General features: G+C 37.7%; 1 protein-coding gene across 1 annotated transcript in view; it reads right to left on the reverse strand.

Annotated features, from left to right (window-relative positions):
* The window catches only part of GTF2A2 (general transcription factor IIA subunit 2), a 299,582-nt gene that overhangs the window by 272,061 nt on the left and 6,521 nt on the right, over window positions 1-21,000 (reverse strand). The window contains exon 2 of the mRNA XM_044077375.1: window positions 390-494. Within this exon, the coding sequence (XP_043933310.1) occupies window positions 390-494 (105 nt within the window). The remainder of the gene's footprint in view (window positions 1-389; window positions 495-21,000) is intronic.

Consider the following 21,000-nt stretch of genomic DNA (forward strand, 5'->3'; position numbering starts at 1 on the left):
AAAAAAAAGATACAAGGCCAAGACTAAACGGACACCCCTGACTGTACAGTTAGAATTTGGAATAAGTTTCCATACAAGTCTCAGGCTGCAGAAGGGAGACGAGCTGGACAGATACAGCCAAGACTACGGACATGTCACCTCCAGTGGCTGGGCAGAGGGATGGTGTACAAAGTCAAAGAAGCACAAAAATTGCATGCAAACCAGACCTCCTATAACTATAAAACACAATCATTAATCAAGTTAGTCATTGTCAGTTAGGTAAAAAAAAAGCAGCATAAAGCACCTCATTAGACTAATGCAGCCTGTTAAATGCAACTGCAAAATGCCCTATACACACAAATGAACTCCTAAATGAGCAAGTCTGCAGCAGTTCTAATGTGTGATCTTACCCTGAAGTTAACTCTGTTCCGGACTCTCTGTGCCAAAGCAGCATTTATGGCCTTGTCAAACTGAAGAAGTACCTGAAGTGCCAACTGAGGTGTAATTTGCTGCGACTAGAAAAAGGGGGAAAAAAAACTGGTAAAAAGCATTCACAGACCCAAATTATTCAGATAAAATAAAAGAATGATGTTTCAGACTTACATTATGTACGTTAGAGGATCTAGAGATCAGCTTTCCTTAAAATCTTAAATATCTACATCTGCTCTCACAGTCAAAATCTTTAATTGAAACCATTCTTTTAGTGAATTTTCTTTGGATGCCTTCGGGAGCATGCAGTTTTCCTCGTTTATATACACAATGCACATTAATATACTCTACGAGAAGTCTGTTACAGGATTCATACATTATGACAAGGCATACCTCATTTCTAGTTGAAAGTACTTAGAATGTGACCCATTTCTTTTCTAAATGCTTTCATGCAAACAAACTTTGCATGATATCTAAAAGAAAGATTTGAGATAATAGTAATTCGTAAGTCCTTACTGAAAATACATTTTTTTTAATGAAATATACATGACATTGCATTTGTCGATAGTAAACTTTACCCGTGGATGAAGCCCAACCATCCAATGACTGCAAGTATACATGCAAAATATAAAAGACTGAGGCTTTGAAAGAAAAATCCACTGCTGCAGTCGTCTGTATATTTGAGAGTCCAAAAATCTTTTTTTTTTTCAATTGAGAAAATATTTAAAATTTATAGGACCCAAAACTGATCCTACAGAACTCCTGAATAAACCTGACATGGTTTAGACAATGTGTGTAATAGCCAACACACTGAGCATTTTTTGTTAACCATTCAATAATCCATCTCACTATGTAACAGTTTACATTTATTTAATGCAAATGATTACTTATCACAGGAAAAGGAAAACTGTCAAATTTTACAAAAATATAACACCCAGATATAATCCCTACTATAAAGGCTTCAACTACTGAATCATAAAAAACTGACAAGTTATTCTAGATCTTAAAAACTGACAAGTTATTCTAGATCTTACCTTAATGAAGCCATGTTAAATACATACAAAGATAAAATACATAGAAAATTATTAAGTATTTTACCTTTGTAACAGTTTCTTCCAAGCGAATAAATTATGGGTTGTACTGTTTGTTCCCATTTTTATAGTAGCAATCTCATTGTTATGTGTAGACTTAGCTAAATGAACAAATTCAGATTTAAATACAGGAGCAGACACTGATTTCTAATTTTTTGTGACAATTTTTCTTGGTATGGAAAGAAGTGACCACAATAAAAATGTTTGGCTTTTAGGAATGAGTTCTGGAAGGCACATTAAAAAGTATAACAGAATTAAAGATTATACAATTATCATTCATAAAGCTTTATAAAAATATGTAAAATCTTCCCAAAATTATGAAATGATTTTACAACTGACAACCATATACACCCAATCAGCATCCAGTGATCCACATCTCCAACATTTAATTTCATCTTTCTTGTATGTTACTGCCATTTTATGAGGTGTTAGGAAGCATCTATGCAAAAATTTCCATGCATATATTTGCCAATACGGGGAAAAAGTAGATCCTTTCCCAGAGTCTAAACAAAGTTTTTTTTTAGAATTACCTCTGCTACATAAATTACAGACACCTCAGAAACCTTAAAAAAAATAATGACAAAGTCCTTTTATAACTTAGCCCAATTCAAATAACAAATCCAACCCTCGCAAGTTCTGGTATACTATTAACAAAATTCTCTCTCCAGCCTGCCCCTAACTCCCGGCCCCTATCCAAATACATCTCCTCTGGAAACTGCTACTCTTCTCAAGCACTTTATTGAAACCAAACACTCATACCTTCCAACTGCAACACAACTTCTCTGCCTACCCCTCCCAATCCTTCTAACGAACAAATATTCTCTTTACATCTGGTTCCTACTCCCTACATCAGATGTCTTCTACACAACTCAAACCCTGCTCTCCCTCCAATGAATCTACATCCTACCTTCCTCAATTTGCTGCTGACTCCATTATCTATCCAGTATCTATACTAATCAATAGATCTATTCAGGAATCCACAGTCCTTACCCTACAGAAATCCTTTTTCACTATTCCCCTGCATAAAGGTGGAAACTCTACAGACCCATCTAACTACTGACCTATAGCTATTCTATCTCCCCTCTCTAAGATTCTCAAAAAATGTATCCACTCACAACTACTCAACTATCTCCTCCAGCATAACCCCCTTACTCCCACCCACCATGATTTCTGTCCCAACCATAGCACAACTACTGCCTTCTTATCCTTTATACATACCATTGCCAAGGCCCTAGACAACAGACTCTTATGTCTCTTCCATGACCTTTCCAAAGCCTTTGATATTTGATACAGTCTCCCATCCCCTACTGCTATCTAAACTTGCAGATCTCAGTATTTTTCCTACCTTGCCTGTTTCTCCAGATGCTTATCTTGCAGGCAGCAATCTGTCAAATGGCTCTCTCCCACTTCTCCATTCATACCTGTCTCAACCGGGGTACCACAAGGTTACATCATCCTGGGTCCCCTCCTATTTAATGCCTTTACCAATGATCTCTATACTTCTTGTAAACAATCCTCCCTCATCCAATATGCAGACTACTCGACTCATCTCCATCTCAGACAATATCTCCAATCTCCACACTCTTACTCAACAGGCCTTCCTATTCACTGAACAGTGGCTGTTCAGTATTCTACTCACTCAACCCTAAAAAGACCAAACTATTATTTTTCCCCCGACCTCTCTCTCACCTCAAATCCACCTTTACTATTACTTCCTCCAACAACACTGTTATCCAACCTGAAGCTCACACTAAATCATCTATGACAACCCCAAGGAGTTAACTCAAATTCAACTTGCACATCCTCCAAAGCATAAAAATAAAGACTCCAGAAACTTGGTTTACTGTATCGCAACAAAAAATTCTAACTACAAATGCCAGACTCTCCTTTGCACAAGCTCTTCTCCTCCCCTCCCTTCTATATGCTGCCCCAGTACTCACCAACATCCAAACTACTACTTTAAACAAACTCACAAAGACAGCTAGATTTACCACAAAATCTCCATACAATACACATCGCTGCCTTGCCCTAAATACTCTCCGCTAGTTAGAATTCCCCCATCTTCTACTGCTGATACAACTTCAAATGTTATACTTCACTCTTTACAAACCTTCATCCTGCCCTGCTCTCTCTTCATTCATCTCTATCGACACTCCTCCGCGGACTCTCCATACCTCTAAAATCAGCAACTAGTACGAATCTACCAACCCAAAGAATAGCTAGCAAACTCCTACATAAAACACTCCATCGCCAAGGCCTGGAACAAACTCCCAAGAGACATTTGTTCCATCAATCACCCATCCCACTTTAAAGAAAAACTCAAACTTAATCTACTCAACTCCAAAATATGTCCTTGTCAAGCCCCTATTTAAAGCTCCCCATAACCGTATTATATACCTTTTCAGTCCCTCCACATATAGCTATGTGTTGCACCATTGTGGATACCAATTAAACTCTACAATCAATACGGTTGAACTTAACTCTTTGCAAATATGTAAATATATTTTAGTCTGTAAAAATATTGATATGTATATATCATGTGTTTGCATTTCTGCTCCCTCTCTCTAACATTCTTGTATAACTGATTTTGACCATATGTTTGGCTCAAATGTTTGATTCTCTGTAAACTGTTTTTCTGAGCTTTTCTCCTTGGGTCTCCAATGAAAATGCCACGAGCCCAGCTGGACAAACACTGTTAAAAGTCAATAAATAAAAATAAATAAATCGTTTATTGTGAATTCTTGCTTGTTTACTTTTGTAGAGTAATTCCAGAAAGAAGTGTCCATCTTGTTAAAATCATTTCTAAGAATTTTACAGAATACAGATATACAAGAAATGTTCTTAAAGGCACCACTGTTACTGGTTGAGATGAAATCTAAGATTTTAGGTGTGTTCTTAGTGTATGCCTCTAGTGATGTTATGACCTTGTGTATGAATTCCTTGCAGGTTTGGACATCTAGCCAATTACAGTTCTGTAAGCTATATATAGCAAGCAGGTAGTTTGCAGAACTTATCTTATTAGGAGACAGAAACTGATTCCAATACAACAGACCCCCTCCCTTAGACTGTAGCATTTTCTTAACATCAAGAGAGATTAAACATTCATTAGTAAAAGCAACTGGGGAAACAGTAATCAACAAGTTTTTGATCAAGTGATAAAAAAACAAACCTTTTAAACAACAGAATCTGATTTATAAGAGGAGCGAGAATGTCTCAATTTTGATGAGAAGACTTCACCCACCCATCCCATCCTGCCACAGCAAAATGGAACCCTTAGCCCAACAAGTCCTCATAGTCATCCTATAAACCACAAAGTGGCTAAAGCTTCTTAATGTGAAGCATCCAGAAAAGTGAAGAAAAGTCTGCCTCATTGTTAGGACTGATCCACCAATAACTGTATCCTCTTACAAGATGTTGCCCAAAGATGAATCTAGTAGGGACTCTAGAAATACCTTCTGATGAGAAAAAAGTTAATTCATTACCTGTGTAACAAAAACAAAAAGCTAGCAATACAAACAGGACTTTGACAAACTAGTGCTTTCAATCCTTGTTTAATTAAACAGAACTTCATCAGAAATTAACTTAACCACACTACAAAGCATTTAAATAAGAACATTATGTAGTCACAGGATGCCAAGCATCCAATAAACATTGCACAAGACAAAGACACCATTAATAGCATACAACTAATTAAAAAGGCATAAAATAAAAAGCTTTTCTGTAGATAAAAACATATTTGACAAACTAGAACCTTTGCAATTGCAAAAAACACTTGATGTTGATGGTCTTGTTAAGATTAGGAAACTGATCAGCCACCAGCATAATTTGATACAAACTCTCGACATTCTAATAAGGTTTTATAATCACCACAAAATGTGTATTCACTTTTTCTAAAATAAAAGGTTTTAAAATTTAAGCACACAGTGAAAAGATTAGCAAGTGAATTTTAAGCACACAGTGAAAAGTCTAGCAAGTGCATTGGATAAATCCTTTTTTTTTTGATGGCAAGAACACGTTCATAGATCCTTTTAAAGGCACTAATAGTCTTGCCAACATAAAAATTGCCACACGACTTACAAAAAGCTGAATAAAACAACATCTGTAGTATTACAAGTGTAATGGTCCCTGGCCCAAATGATTTTGTTGATATGTTTAAACTCAACTGAATAGGTGCACATAACATCTACACTGCTGGCTATGACCACATGAATAAGTACCTAAATTAGGACCTTTGGTGCTGAACAGTACCCTTGCCCCTTTCCAAAATAGTTTTGATATTAACAATTCTTTTGTAGGTGAACAAAGGTCTATTACCTACTACATTTGCCAAATCTGAATTCCCTAAAGTGACTTTCCAATTGTCCAAAATAATAGATTTAATGAACACCATTTCATTACTAATCGGGATAGGAAATGCCAAACTGTAACTGACAGAAACACTACTCTTGTTCTTCTGAAGTGTTGTAGCCTCATCATTTAGACACCCAAATTTCAAAATGGGACTAGCAGTATTGTCCCTCAACCCTTTCACTTCACTAACAATCTGGTTGAGCCACATAAAGTCGTACTGTCTCTGAACAAAAAAATTGTAAAGCTTGCCAATTTCTGTCAAAAAGACATAATCACTAGTCAACCAGCTAAGTCGAATAAACTGACCCTCTACTACTCCTCTTTTCATATGGCCAATGTGCAAACTATCTTTTGTGTAAATACTGGTTAATAAAAGTTTATTTTCTGTAAATACTACTTACAAAACAATGGCTGACCAAATCAACAGTTAAATGTACATCCAAAAAGTCAATACAATCCCCAAATTGACCAACAGTAAATACAAATTCCATTAAAACACAAATAGTGTTGATGGTATCATTGTTTAAAACTTGTACATTGACTCAAATACTCAGATACTCCAAACTGTCTCCTGATCTGTACTAGTGTACAAAGAAGTGACATCAAGAGATGCAAATACCTTATCCTTGTGCACCTTAGGGATGCCAAATAGTGTAGCCAATTTTGGGTAATCAACCTATAAGAAACTGTAAATAGAATAATTCAAATTTCCTTAAATAAATCAAGAATAATTCAAATTTCCTTAAATAAATCAAAGTTGCATCGAGTCTCAAAAAGCTTTGTCTAACGTAATCTGAAGTAACTGTTTTGAATGATGAAACATGCTACAGCATACAAAAAAATGGCTTTACTATACTCAGCAAATCTCATGACAACAGTTGAACCCCCTTTGTCTGCTTTCATAACACGCAGCTCCCTGTTGGAACCTAATTTCTCCAAAGCTGATTTTTTCTTTACAAGAAAGATTGCATTTGTAATTACAGCCACCATCTAAATTTCTAAACTGATTTTCACACAAAGCACTGAACATCTGTAACGTAGAGTTTAATACTGGATTGCAAGTACTTCTTTTTCTCAAAACAGCTTCCGTTCTTTCAACTCCAGGTATCCCATCAAAGACGTATTTAAAATTTAATTTTCTTAAAAATAACTTTACATCTACAATTAACTGGGGCACATTAACAGGATTTGAAGGGATGAAAGAGAAACCACGTTTTAATACAGAGACAGTATCACAAAGAGCGTTACCGCTCAAATTAAGAATGTTTTATCTGAAATTCTGACCCTTCCCCCTCCCTTTGTTCCTGGTCTGAACATTGTTGGACCACTTGTGGAGTCTTTTTGTTGCCTGAACTGTCCACCAGAAAAGGACCAAATTGGTTTGTTATTGAAATGGGAGGAACAGATGATGTGGAAGGAACCATAGTCCAAAACATCAGTTACTGTGTTGTCATATCCAATATCAACCATGGTCGACTGAGCTACTTGAGGGACTGCAGACAAAGTACTTGAAAATGACTTGCTAGATTGCTCTTTAGACAGTCCCTCTGTGCCTCCATTGAGATTCTTTACAGGATAGGCAGAATTAGAAGCGTAAGCAGCAAGGTCTCTTTTTAGTTTGCCTTGCTTCCTAGTGATGACTGACGCTCTATCCATATCAACTTTAGCTGAAATGACAAAATATAATGTCGAAAAAGATGGAAGAGTCAGGTGTTCTAATCTTGGCATCAAACCCTTCCATCTCACTTCTAAGTTTAACCAGTTTAATTTGTAGTGCTCAACCAACATATTGTTGAAAAGCTCAACAAGTTGTTTGTACAATGCGTCTCCATGTCTAAACAATTCGGAAATTTGTATATCCTAAGTCCTTGTGGAACACAACATAAGTTGATACATTCTTCCAAATAAAATATTTCTGGTTGCATTGATACTGTTTTAGTAAACAACCTCTCAAGATGAAAAATATTATTTTTGTAACTGGTATAATCATCTATTCTACATGATGGTCAACTCCTTGCGCATTTACTTGTAAAATGGTTGAATTTCCCACTACTGAAAAGGATCATTGCCACAAACGTTATTCTGAACTGGCAGACCTTCGTTATTAGCTCCATTGTTGACTGCATCAACTGAGGAAATCTGAGTAAGATTCAAACGAACGCTGTTTGTATTGTTGATGTCATCACGAATTCCTACATAGCCGCTCCTGTTGCAAAGGTGATTAGAGAAGCCTTCACGAATAGCCCGAATGATGACAAATGTAATCCGTTCACTGAACGCTGCAAAATGTTCAGGAACAGAGTGAGTAGTTAGGTTTAACAACGTGTCCTGTGTTAGAATCCCCTCCTGCCATTACCAAACCAGCCACAAAATAGTAAATACAACCAATGACGCGCCCACCAAGATCTGTATCCTCTTACAAGATGCTGGCCCAAGATGAATCTGGTAGGGACTCCAAAAAATACCTTTTGATGAGAAAAAAGTTAATTCATTATCTATCAAGACCAAGAAAAGTACAGAAAGGAAATTAAACACCCTCAATTTTTCCACGAACAACTCCATGGATTGAGCCTGTAAGATTCAGTAAGACAGCAACAACGCTCAATAGAATGGGCATTAATGGGGAAAAACAACCTTACAACACCCCTGGAAAATCTGTTATTTCCCCATAACATGCACCCTGTTGGGCATAAGTGCACTTTAAAAAGGAGACATCACTCACTAATATTTTTGAGGTTTCTCCACCTAATGTTTAAATGCAGCAGAATATGGAACCATTGCTATAGGAAGTGTTTTACATCCAGAATATACACATATACATTAAGTATTTAATATCTAGCCACACACAATGAGTTAAGTGCGTATGCACATATGAATCTACTTTAGTAGATCAAATGGACAGAAAACAGAAATGAAAATCAATAAGACGAGAAGACTGCAATCCCACAGGAACAAATGTTTACCATTTCAATGTCACACCACTCAGAGCTTCTGAATGAAGATCTCTGTGTACTGACTTAAAATATACCCTTTTCAAGGTTTTTAGGAGGGAGGCAAGCCCCCTACAAATTATACATAAAAGAGATCACAAGTACAGTGGGGGAAAAAGGGTAAATTCCCCAATCCACACTGTACCAAAAGTTGACAAAGGTACATTTTTGAAAAAGGTACATTTTTGAGTTAAATCATATACATACATGTACACACGCACAAAACTGCCCAGCAACTGCAGCCACTTTCTTGACTACCTACACTCCAGATGTCTTGCTGTGATCAGAGTGTGTTACTAGGCTAATGACCTGGGGGGACCTTTCTAAACCTAACCAAGTTTTCCCAAAAGAACAATGATATCCTGTATCCAAATAGGACATAGAGGGTGAGGCATTTATAAGCTACCACTGTTCATAAGGAACATGGGTGCCAGGGCCCAGTATAAATGTTCTATTCCCCATCCAATGGTCCATGTTGCACTTAAACTGAGCAATAGACGAAAGCTGCTTTACATGGATGGAAGCCCGTTCCAGAAAAGGGGCCATCTCTGGGACTAGGGAATCTCAACTAAAGGAGGACACACTCAGATGTGCAGCACTCCCATCCCCCTTACAGGGGACACTGCAATATCAGCACACCATCTGTATGGTGTGGGAGTAGAACTCACAGCCTTCAGCGCCATAGGCAAGTATACTACCCACTGTGCTACTAACACTGCGAACAAATGAATGAAAACACAAAGTGCAAAGCTATCCGTCCCCAATACCCCTCAGATGTGTCGGATTTTGCTTCATACTTTTTGATCATTTAAAATCACCTATAGCTAATAAAGCAAAAACAAGCTTCAAGTACCTACCAATTTTACACACTTTTCCCAGCATAAATGTTAACAAAACTACAGCATTTACCAACAGTACTTACAGCAAACAAAATGCAACAAGAACAAGCCACTGGTAGCTTGAGTTTAGTTGAAACGGTAACAAAGCAGAAGTTTGACTGTTCAATGCAACATTTTGGAGTGCTCCTTAAAAGGAGTGGCACAGGGAGGGAAAAAAAAAATTCTGCGTTTGTCTTTAACTGTTTCGTACACCTACATTACCGAGCTGAGTCAGCAAAAGGTCTGGTAGATTCAGTAGTGTACCTCAGTCAACAAATACATATATGTTTATTGGTTAAGTACTAGACTAGCTGCCTTACGGAGTTATTTTAAGCATAGCCAAGTTCCTCTCAAAGGTGAGAGACTCAAACCCTGTACTTTGTGCCCATTAGGTAAGCACTTTAACCATTATGCCAACTCCCGTCCCCAAATATATGCATTACAACTAGATCACAAACATATAAAATCACCATTGACTAGACTACATACCTTCATTTTGGATTTGTTTGCTGTATTTTTTCAGTTGTGTATGGGGAAAAAAAGACCAGAGAGTTTACTCTGTAATACAGATGGTAAAGTTCCACCTCTTTATATCTTCACAATCTTTCAACCTTCAGAAATATTACCAAGCTAAAAAAATAACATTAGATGACTGTGGCAGGCAAGTCCCACGAATTACTGGAAGCATACTGATGTGGAATTACTTTTAGTGTCCAGACCTAATGGACTATTAGAACACAATTTCTTTCACATATCCAGTAAACGTGATTTCTTAAAAGCAGTCAAACTGCTTGACAAACATTAACTGGTATAGTTATTTTATTAGTAATAACCATTTTAAATTATATATTAAAAAAAATAGTCTTGAAAATTGTATCGCCTCAAAACCTTATTATCCACAAAGTTCCATTTTAAATACTGCTTGTAGAACCGAATCATGAAAATTACATGAAGTTATAAACTTTCCACTAATGTATCTATAACATTAAACAATAAAGTCATCCAGTTTTAACGCACTAGACCAGCTTGTCTCATCCCCCACAAGGGGAGATAACATTCTGGACTTGGTTCTCACCAACATGTGTGACCGCTGCACCACTCCCATAGTATGTTCTTCCCTGGTGAGATCAGATTGATCTGTGTCTCATTCGAAGCTTCTATCCCAAGCAACCCCCCCCCCCCAGGCTAAAAAAACTTCTCAAAAGCTGACTACAACCTCCTAAGGGAGGGTATCAGTAGCATCACACCACCACCCTCAAAGGATGCAGATAACTATGCTGAACAATACACCAATGCAGTATACAAGCACCTGTACAACTGCATAGACTCAAGCCATACCCAACAGAACTAAAACCTGCTCCTCAAGGAAACACAAACCTGTCTGGTGGACATCCTCCATCAACAGGCTTTACAACAAAAGGAAGAAATTGTTGTCCAAAGGTAAAATTAAACAAATTCCAAATTGAAAATACTCCCTCCTTAGTCTCAAAAAGCAAGTTAGATCACTAGCGAGAACCTCCAACTAGCCTCCGAAACAAAGGGAAAACCACAAAGCCTTCTTCAGTTACGTCAGAAACCTCCATGCCAAAGCCCAGGTTTTTTTCCGAATTAACAGTATCACTTACACTGATCCTGTTGACTTGGATTCAGCACAAACTTCAGCCTCTGTCCCCACAAAGGCCCATTCTACATCCCTGATACTGGTCCTGCACCTCACATTGCCATAAATCAAGTGTTAAAGGCCCTATCCATGGCAAAAAACACAGCTTCCATTGAACCCGATAGTATCCCAGGCTGTATTCTGCACCATGTCCAGCAAGAACTAGCTTCACAACACCATATTCAACCACTGCCTAAGTACAGTCTTCATTCCAGCAAGTTAAGAACTGCCACTGTCATCCCTTTGCACAAAGGTGGTGCCACTACTGACCCAGGAAACTATCACCCCATCAGCTTGACAAGTCTAATCTGTAAAGCCATGGATCATATTATGGATCTCATAAACAAGGACATAGGCAATCTCTTAAGCACTTGACCCACCCAGTTCGGATTAGTCAAGGGCAGATCTTGCTTGTTGAGCCTGGCTGACGTTTGAGACAGTCACCAAGGCCCTGGATGAGGGAAAGTCAGCATATACAGCTTGACTTGGCCAAGGTCTTTGACACAATCCCCTACTTGGGCATCATCAAAAAGCTAACACAACTTGGCGTAAATCCCTATCTCATCAGGTGAGTGGTTAACTGGCTCACTAATAGGACCCACAAGGTCGAAATAGGCGCCTCCACCTCTTGACAGCAAACCTGTCACTAGTGGTGTTCCCCATGGATCTGTCCTGGGACCCTTACTATTTGGCATCTCCTTCTCGGAGGCCCAGGCAATAACAAAATGCCTGTGGCTGACCAAGTTTACGGATAACTGTAAGTTGGGTGCTGTCATTGGCTCCCCAGATGATGTTAACATACTGCAAGAGAGTCTCACAGCAACAAATGACTGGTGTCAAGTCATGCCCTTAAGATAAACATAAAAAAAAATGCATTATCATACCATTCGGCAAAAACATGGCCCCTACTGATAGTCACATCAACAGCAACCCCCTAAGCACACAACCTGTGGTGAGAGACCCGGGTACTCAGGTTGACAACAATCTCACATTTGACCATCATGTAGCAGCAGTGGTCAGAAAAGCCTTTTACTTGGTTCATCTCATAAATAAAGGAATTGCATCTAGAAACAAGGGATGTTATTGCCTCTCTGTACTCCTCCCTCATCAGGCCTATAACTGAGTATAATGCCCAGTTTGGTATGTAACTCTCCAAACACTTGCACCAACTGTAAAGACCACAGAAATACCTCAAAAGAGAGAATCCCTGGCCTCAAACACCTGTCCTATGCAAACAAGCTCAAATCACTATCACTCTGTACATTGCCATGAAGGTGCAGACTTTACACAGGGATCTCCTTGCATATTAATATCCTGCTAGAAATATCCGTTTTCTAAGCAGGGCACTGTATGTGCGACCCACACATTTTCTAATCCCAGCTGAGGAGAGATGTCAATCCTCTACAACCTGGCAACAACAGCAGCAAGATAAACAAATTTCTCTCTTCTTTAAATACCAAGACACTTTTTACATCACAGCAAGCAATTCAGCAACATAAACATTGGGGCTAGATGATTTAGTCACACTGACTAATGCTGATGTGGCACTCCAACCCTATGTAAATACTCCAAAATGATGACTGCATTTTTTTTTTTAACTTTTAAGCAATTCATATTAAATCAAAAAACATGTAGTTCTTTACTACATGCCTAAACACCAAACAACTGAAATCAAACGCACGATCAAGAATTCTGACTACTGAAAAATACATTTTTTCCCCCTTAGATTAAAAACACATTCCTTATGGAGATCACACATATACCACTCTATCGAGAAATTTACATAAACTACTGGAGGATAGAATTTAAAGAAACCTACAGAAAAAGAACTCCATACTACCTCCTGGTACCAGGGGAAGCTAGCTGATATCAAAAGACCAGAATGTGACAAGGGGAAAAGGAAAGAACAATGTACCTTCAAGGCGGTTCATGTACCTAAAAATGCTCAGAGTACAATCCCAAGAAGCAAAACCAACTGAATACTGCAGAAATTATATCAAAGCAAAAAGGCATAACAACCCTGACACCAAGCCCTGTCACAGTACTCAGTAACCTACAGACTGCTAAGAGGTGGCCTGTGTCTGGCAAACAAGGCATCCTCCGACCCAATACTGATGGATTTACTGCACATCAGCAAGACAAATATCAGAAGCACTCAGCCTAAGGATCTAATTCTCTTCCTGAAACATCAAAACAACAGTTTGGTGGGGCAGGTACATCTCTCGCAGGGGATACCAGTACCCTAGAACAGACTCCCCATCCACACAAAACAAAACAAAAGTTCATCCCTGTATATACTCAAGCGCAACATGGATCTCTGATAAGGAAAAAAAATAAATCACTCCAGGACAGCCCCTTCTACTACTAAAGGACAGAAGCAGCTCCTAAATGCATTACCCATGCATGGGATCCCTCAAATTATCTACAATATGAACTCACGTTGTTCTCGTCAAGAACAAGTATCATCAACCATGGGATATGTAAAGCCAATTTTTAATCAAGTGAAATATGTTAATTTGAACAAAAGAAAGGAAACTGGCTGAGCCTAAAATGGCCGGCAAGGGCAGTTACACTACTACTTACCAATGAACAGAAAGAATAAATATGATGACCAATCTAAATCGCCATTAGGAAAGCAGTGACATCCTAACGGGGCAATTTCAGTGCTATAATTATTCCTAAAACTAGACTGGCAAGGATCCAAGAAGTCACACAACACAAGATAAACTGCCATTTTTAAAAGCCTTTTTTTATTTTTCAAGCTCCTTTAAAGAGCACAGAAAGCATGGTCCCAAGCAAACATTCAATTGATCCTTGCAGGTGCACAAATCACTTTCATAACCAACCTTGACAGAACTATTTTCAAGCGCTTTTTGGGGAACTGTGATTGTGGCAAGCTATCCTTAAGAAATACACACAGTACAGTTATAAATTATGCACAAATGGCTCACGGGAACGAAGACGAGGTATCTCTTCAAAGAAGTGTCATTGGAGCTTTATGTTGCTACGTTGGTTTTAGTCAATTGCACTCTTATACAAGTCCTCACAAAAGGCAAAGCAATAGCCCAACTGTTCAGACACAGTCCATCTACCAACAGAGAAATAACTTCCAAGAAACCAAGGCAAATAAGATAAAAGATAATCCACAGACAGGAAGAACCGAACCAAAAAGCACAAAGTGCAGCTTTATTGAACAACAAACAGGTCAATAAATCAAGCGCTTTCGCCAGGCAAATACCTGGCTTTCTCAAGATAAAAAGTAGTGTGACTGAAAAGTTTAAATACTTAAGCATCTGATTACATGGTACTTAATTAGTTCAACAAACATCCACTTAAGAAGGCAGTTAATTAGTAACTGAACTCAGTGAGTGAAAAGTATGCATATGAAAATGCAGAATAAAAGTTCAAATAGTGAAGACACTAAAAAATCATTTAAAAATCATTTAAAAATGTGTGCATAAAAAATCACAAATGTGTAAGATAAAAGACATTTACTAGTTGTAACAAGAAAATCATAGCCTAGCCCTTCTCAGCTTTAGTACACTGGATATATTAATGGCCTCATTGAGACCAGGGGATTTTGCAGCATTAAGTCTAAGCTGCCATAAAAGTTCTTTATATTCAAGGCGGGCTTTCCAGTCACCTCCTCTGGCATCCTGGGTTACCTGTTCAAGAACCATAAACTTAAGTTTCATGTTAGGGCAAGAAGCAAGATGTTTAAAAAAAGCATTAGTGACCTTCTTTTTTGTAATGTCATATTGATGTTCATAAATTCTTTTTCTAAGGGGTCTCTCAGTCTTCCCTATGTAGAAACTGCAACATTCTGTGCATAATCCTAAGTACACCACCCCTTTTGCTCCGCAGTTGTAATATCGGTCAGCGTCAAATCTAAATAAAGATAAAAAGAACTATCATTCATGATAAAGGAACACTGATTGCATGCCCCACATTTATAGGTACCAAGTTTAGGGGAACAATGCCTTGAATCTGATAGATGCTTTCTTTCAAATAACCCTTTTAGGTTAATATCTCTTCTAGTCACAAATTTGGGACGTTCCTGGATTATCCCTTTAAAGTCATTGTGTAGCGTCAAAAGTGGCCAGTGTTTAAGCACTGTGTGTTCCACCAGTTGGGAATCCTGTGAAAATGTGTGAATAAAACTATTATGCAAGTTAAAGTATTCCAAATTCTCAAACTGCTCAACTTGCTGAAAGCCACTACCTAACAGCAGAAAATACTTGGTTTGTCTATTATCTGTCACTTCTTGGGCCATGTTGTTAACCAAGGAGGCAGGGTAACCTCTTTCTAAAAAAAGTTTTTTTAAAAACTCAACTTCTTCAAGAAAATATTCATCAGTGCTAGACATCTTAGATGCACAAATGAATTCCCCCTTAACCAAGCCCTTCTTCTGGTGAAATGGGTGACCACTGTCAAAATGAAGGTATGAATTAGAAAAGGTGGCTTTCCTAAATACCTTGAATTTAAAGGTGTGATTACAGTAGTCCTTCTGTATTGATATATCCAGGTAGTTCAGTACGTCCTTACTAACATTATAAGTGAAAGATAGAAAGTGTGTGGTAGAATTAATATAACTCATGAACTCAAGAAAGTTGCTCAGGGTTCCTTTCCACAATAGGCAGATGTCATCAAGGTATCACTTATAATGGACTATGTATTGTACCCAATGTGTGGAAAATATAAAATTGTTCTCCCAGTAATGCAAAACTATGTTGGCGTATAATGAGGCACATACAGCACCCATCGCAACCCCCTTTTTCTGTTTAAACAGTTCTCCATTGAAAAAAAGAAAATCATTATCGAGAACAATTTCAATAAACTCAACAATTAAGCTGACTGTGTTGGAACTAAGGCCGGATTCAGAGACCAAAACTTCATTGAACCACTCTAATCCAATAGTGTGTGGGATGCTGGGGAACAATTCTACAATATCAATGGTTGTCATAAGTAAATCAGGATGAAATAACCTAATTTCTAAACCCTTGAGAAAATCCCAAGAATCCTTGCATACATGCTGTAGCGTAGAAGAGAATTTCTTTGTAATGTGGTCAATAAACTTGCTCAACGGTTCAGTGATACCTCCAGCCCCCGAGACAATAGGTCTAAATCTCATGGGGTCTAAACCTTTATGGGTTTTGGGTATTCCAAAAATTACCAGGGTCCTAGGTTTATTGACATGTAAATAGTTGTATAACTTTTTGTTAATAACTCCCTGTAATAGGTGGTCCGATAAAAAATTGATCTTGGAATAGGCTAAATTTAACTCGTTCCTAGAAATCAATTCATACTGCTCAGGATCCTGCAACATGTTGTGGAGGTAGGTGTCATATGCAAAATTATACATCAGGACCACCCCCCCTCCCTTGTCGGGTTTCATCACCCTAACACCGTCCTGAATAAGGGACTTAATTAAATGCTGTGACTTAGAGTCCAAATTATTAGATGGAGAATGTGTTCTGCTAAAACACTGCTTTCTTAAATCCATTTCCACCACCTCCTCAAAAACCTTAAGAGAGGGGTGTAGAGGGGGATTGTAGGTACTAGCCCTTGCTAGCTCTTCTTTTGTGTGTGGTTGTCCCTTAAATTGTAATGTTAGATTTAAATGTCTGACAAATAACTTTAAATCCACTAAAGCATCAGTCAACTTTAAGGGGCGTAGTGGAACAAACTTGAAATCTTTATATTTTCCACACATTGGGTACAATACATAGTCCATTATAAGCGATACCTTGATGACATCTGCCTATTGTGGAAAGGAACCCTGAGCAACTTTCTTGAGTTCATGAGTTATATTAATTCTACCACACACTTTCTTTCACTTATAATGTTAGTAAGGACGTACTGAACTACCTGGATATATCAATACAGAAGGACTACTGTAATCACACCTTTAAATTCAAGGTATTTAGGAAAGCCACCTTTTCTAATTCATACCTTCATTTTGACAGTGGTCACCCATTTCACCAGAAGAAGGGCTTGGTTAAGGGGCAATTCATTCGTGCATCTAAGATGTCTAGCACTGATGAATATTTTCTTGAAGAAGTTGAGTTTTTAAAAAAACTTTTTTTTAGAAAGAGGTTACCCTGCCTCCTTGGTTAACAACATGGCCCAAGAAGTGACAGATAATAGACAAACCAAGTATTTTCTGCTGTTAGGTAGTGGCTTTCAGCAAGTTGAGCAGTTTGAGAATTTGGAATACTTTAACTTGCATAATAGTTTTATTCACACATTTTCACAGGATTCCCAACTGGTGGAACACACAGTGCTTAAACACTGGCCACTTCTGACGCTACACGATGACTTTAAAAGGGATAATCCAGGAACGTCCCAAATTTGTGACTAGAAGGGATATTAACCTAAAAGGGTTATTTGAAAGAAAGCATCTATCAGATTCAAGGCATTGTTCCCCTAAACTTGGTACCTATAAATGTGGGGCATGCAATCAGTGTTCCTTTATCATGAATGATAGTTCTTTTTATCTTCCATCTAGAAAATTTAGATTTGACGCTGACCAATATTACAACTGCGGAGCAAAAGGGGTGGTGTACTTAGGATTATGCACAGAATGTTGCAATTTCTACATAGGGAAGACTGAGAGACCTCTTAGAAAAAGAATTTATGAACATCAATATGACATTACAAAAAAGAAGAAGGACACTAATGCTTTTTTTAAACATCTTGCTTCTTGCCCTAACATGAAACTTAAGTTTATGGTTCTTGAACAGGTAACCCAGGATGCCAGAGGAGGTGACTGGGAAGCCCGCCTTGAATATAAAGAACTTTTATGGCAGCTTAGACTTAATGCTGCAAAATCCCCTGGTCTCAATGAGACCATTAATATATCCAGTGTACTAAAGCTGAGAAGGGCTAGGCTATGATTTTCTTGTTACAACTAGTAAATGTCTTTTATCTTAGACATTTGTGATTTTTTATGCACACATTTGTACATCATTTTTAAATGATTTTTTAGTGTCTTCACTATTTGAACTTTTATTCTGCATTTTCATATGCATACTTTTCACTCACTGAGTTCAGTTACTAATTAACTGCCTTCTTAAGTGGATGTTTGTTGAACTAATTAAGTACCAAGTGATCAGATGCTTAAGTATTTAAACTTTTCAGTCACACTACTTTTTATCTTGAGAAAGCCAGGTATTTGCCTGGCAAAAGCGCTTGATTTATTGACCTGTTTGTTGTTCAATAAAGCTGCACTTTGTGCTTTTTGGTTCGGTTCTTCCTGTCTGTGGATTATCTCTTACCCATCTACCAACAGGCCTTTTCCCCTTCTTGAATGAAAACAAATAACCGATTAGGCTTCCTAACATCTTTAATTCTTCCAGAAAACCAGAGCTTCACCATCACATTAGTAATTAACATACAAAGTTAAAAGATTAACAGACTGGCCACATACTAAGTATGAAAAAGCTTAATTTGAGTGAAGCTTGCTACAGAATCCTGAAAATAAGTGATTTACATATGAATGCTAATAGCTGCAAAAATTGTTCTAGCCAGGTGTCAACAACCATGAAAAGCATTCAACTCCACTGCATCTGCAGAGTCAAAAAGAAAGTCATTTTCAGTAAAAAAATTTAAATTCCACAGAAAAGTCTGACAGATTCAAGTATAAATAATTTTAGGCAAGGCCTTTACAAATGAATGCATTCAATAACTTGGTAAACAACCAAAAGAATCTCTCAAATCCTCCTGACTCTGCCCTTGTAGTTCTCCCAGATAATCTATCATCCCTCCCAGTACTTTCACAATCTTCCTCTCTAAAGGAGTTTAAACTTTGGCTCAAGCCCATTAGACTTGTAACTACTGCAGTGAACAATGTATCTACGTAGTGTGCTATGACTATGTCACTATGTAATAATGTTTCTCTATCAGTCAATTTGTTTCATTATATGTGTCTCGATTAGTAGTCATACAGTTATCTACAATGCTGTACACAGTATGTTCTGTGATTAACTTTATCTCTGTTATGCAAATACTCAGTTATCTACAATTTCTGTACATAATACACTCTGGACTACCTAAGTATACATACAATACTTGTGTACGTCTTTCTTGATTTAGCCCTCAGTATTCTACAGTGCTCTACATGGTATGGTCACTAATTACTAACAGAAAGTTATTCGAATACTCAGTTACCTACAATTTCTGTTACATATACACACAGACAGTCCATATATGTATGTACACGTATTTAGATATGATTAGTCTTATTATTTTGTATTATTAGTCATTACTATTGTGTGTGGAGCTTTTCTCCCCAGGTCTCCGCTGAAAATGGGCTCCATGGCCCAGTCGGACACTACCCAGTTAAATGTAAATAAATAAGTGCAAATCTTACAGGATAAATCTGCTAAACTAGAATCAAATATCTCCACAACAAACACAAACTCTCCCTTATTAGAGATGCAAGAAAAGAAACAAATAATTTAGCTCAACACACCACTACCTCAAAGCATGTATTCAGAAAAAAAAAAAAAAAAAAAGAAAATTTGACAGAAAAGCAGCAATGCCACCATACCCATTGCAGGGGGGGGGCAGTCCTCACATCCACAATCTGCAGTTTACCTCTGGGAACTGCTGACTTCAGTTACATGTACCAGGACTACAACTTAACTAGTACCTTCTGATGAAGTCTCCACAACAGCTCCCATACTGCCATTTCCCATTTGTTTTTCTACCACCAATGCTCTAAAAGTCAGTAATCAGACCAGCTACCATGACACCCAGGCAGCAATTCTGTCCCCAACTACCCATATGGTGTATCCTTCTTTACCATATACAATATGTGGGTATTACACACAACTGCTAAACCTGTACATCAAGTTAACATTTGTTAACCAGGTTACATGACATGGTCGTTGGAATCTTTATTATCAAGACATAGGCCACGACAAAAGCTGTAAAACCAAGAATTGTATTAAAAAAAAAAAAACGGGAAGAATCTAAGTATGGCGTTGCTGGACTACAAAAAAAAGCATTTAGTATCCCACATTCATGGATAAGAGAGTACTTAAAAATGTATAATATACATCTTACATTGATTGACTTCATTACAGTGACCATGAAACAGTGGCAGACCAGTGGCAGACCACTTTGTAATTAAACAATGAAAGGGCAAATTGAGGGATAAAAATTCAAAGGGGGGGGATCCAGGGTAATTGTCACCGCTGCTATTCTCGGTCTTGCCCTTAACCCATTAAGCTATCCACTTAACAGCTTAGGCCATGGTTATGATTTGGCTCCTAGAAAACAACGAAGTATTAAGACTCATCTTCCCTTTGTCTATGACTTAGAACTGTACAGCTCATCAGATGAGGAACTGAAAACAACTGCAAGTTGTCAAAACCAAGAAAATATCAGTTTGGGACAGAACGTGATATAAAAGAACTTGAGCAAGTAGTGTATAAATATCCAAATATCCGTGAATTGATGAAGGACCAACAATAAAACATGAACAAATGCAAATAAAAGTAAGGAATACTTTAGAAGACCTAAATTAACCCTGAAAACAGCATTGACATCTGGGAACAAAATCCAAGCTATAAATCAATTTGCTCTTCCTGTCCTAACTTACAGTTTTGGAGTGACTG

This window comes from Protopterus annectens, chromosome 7.part0 (assembly GCF_019279795.1).
Source record: "Protopterus annectens isolate FY-2018-M chromosome 7.part0, PAN1.0, whole genome shotgun sequence".
NCBI classification, from domain to species: domain Eukaryota; kingdom Metazoa; phylum Chordata; order Ceratodontiformes; family Protopteridae; genus Protopterus; species Protopterus annectens.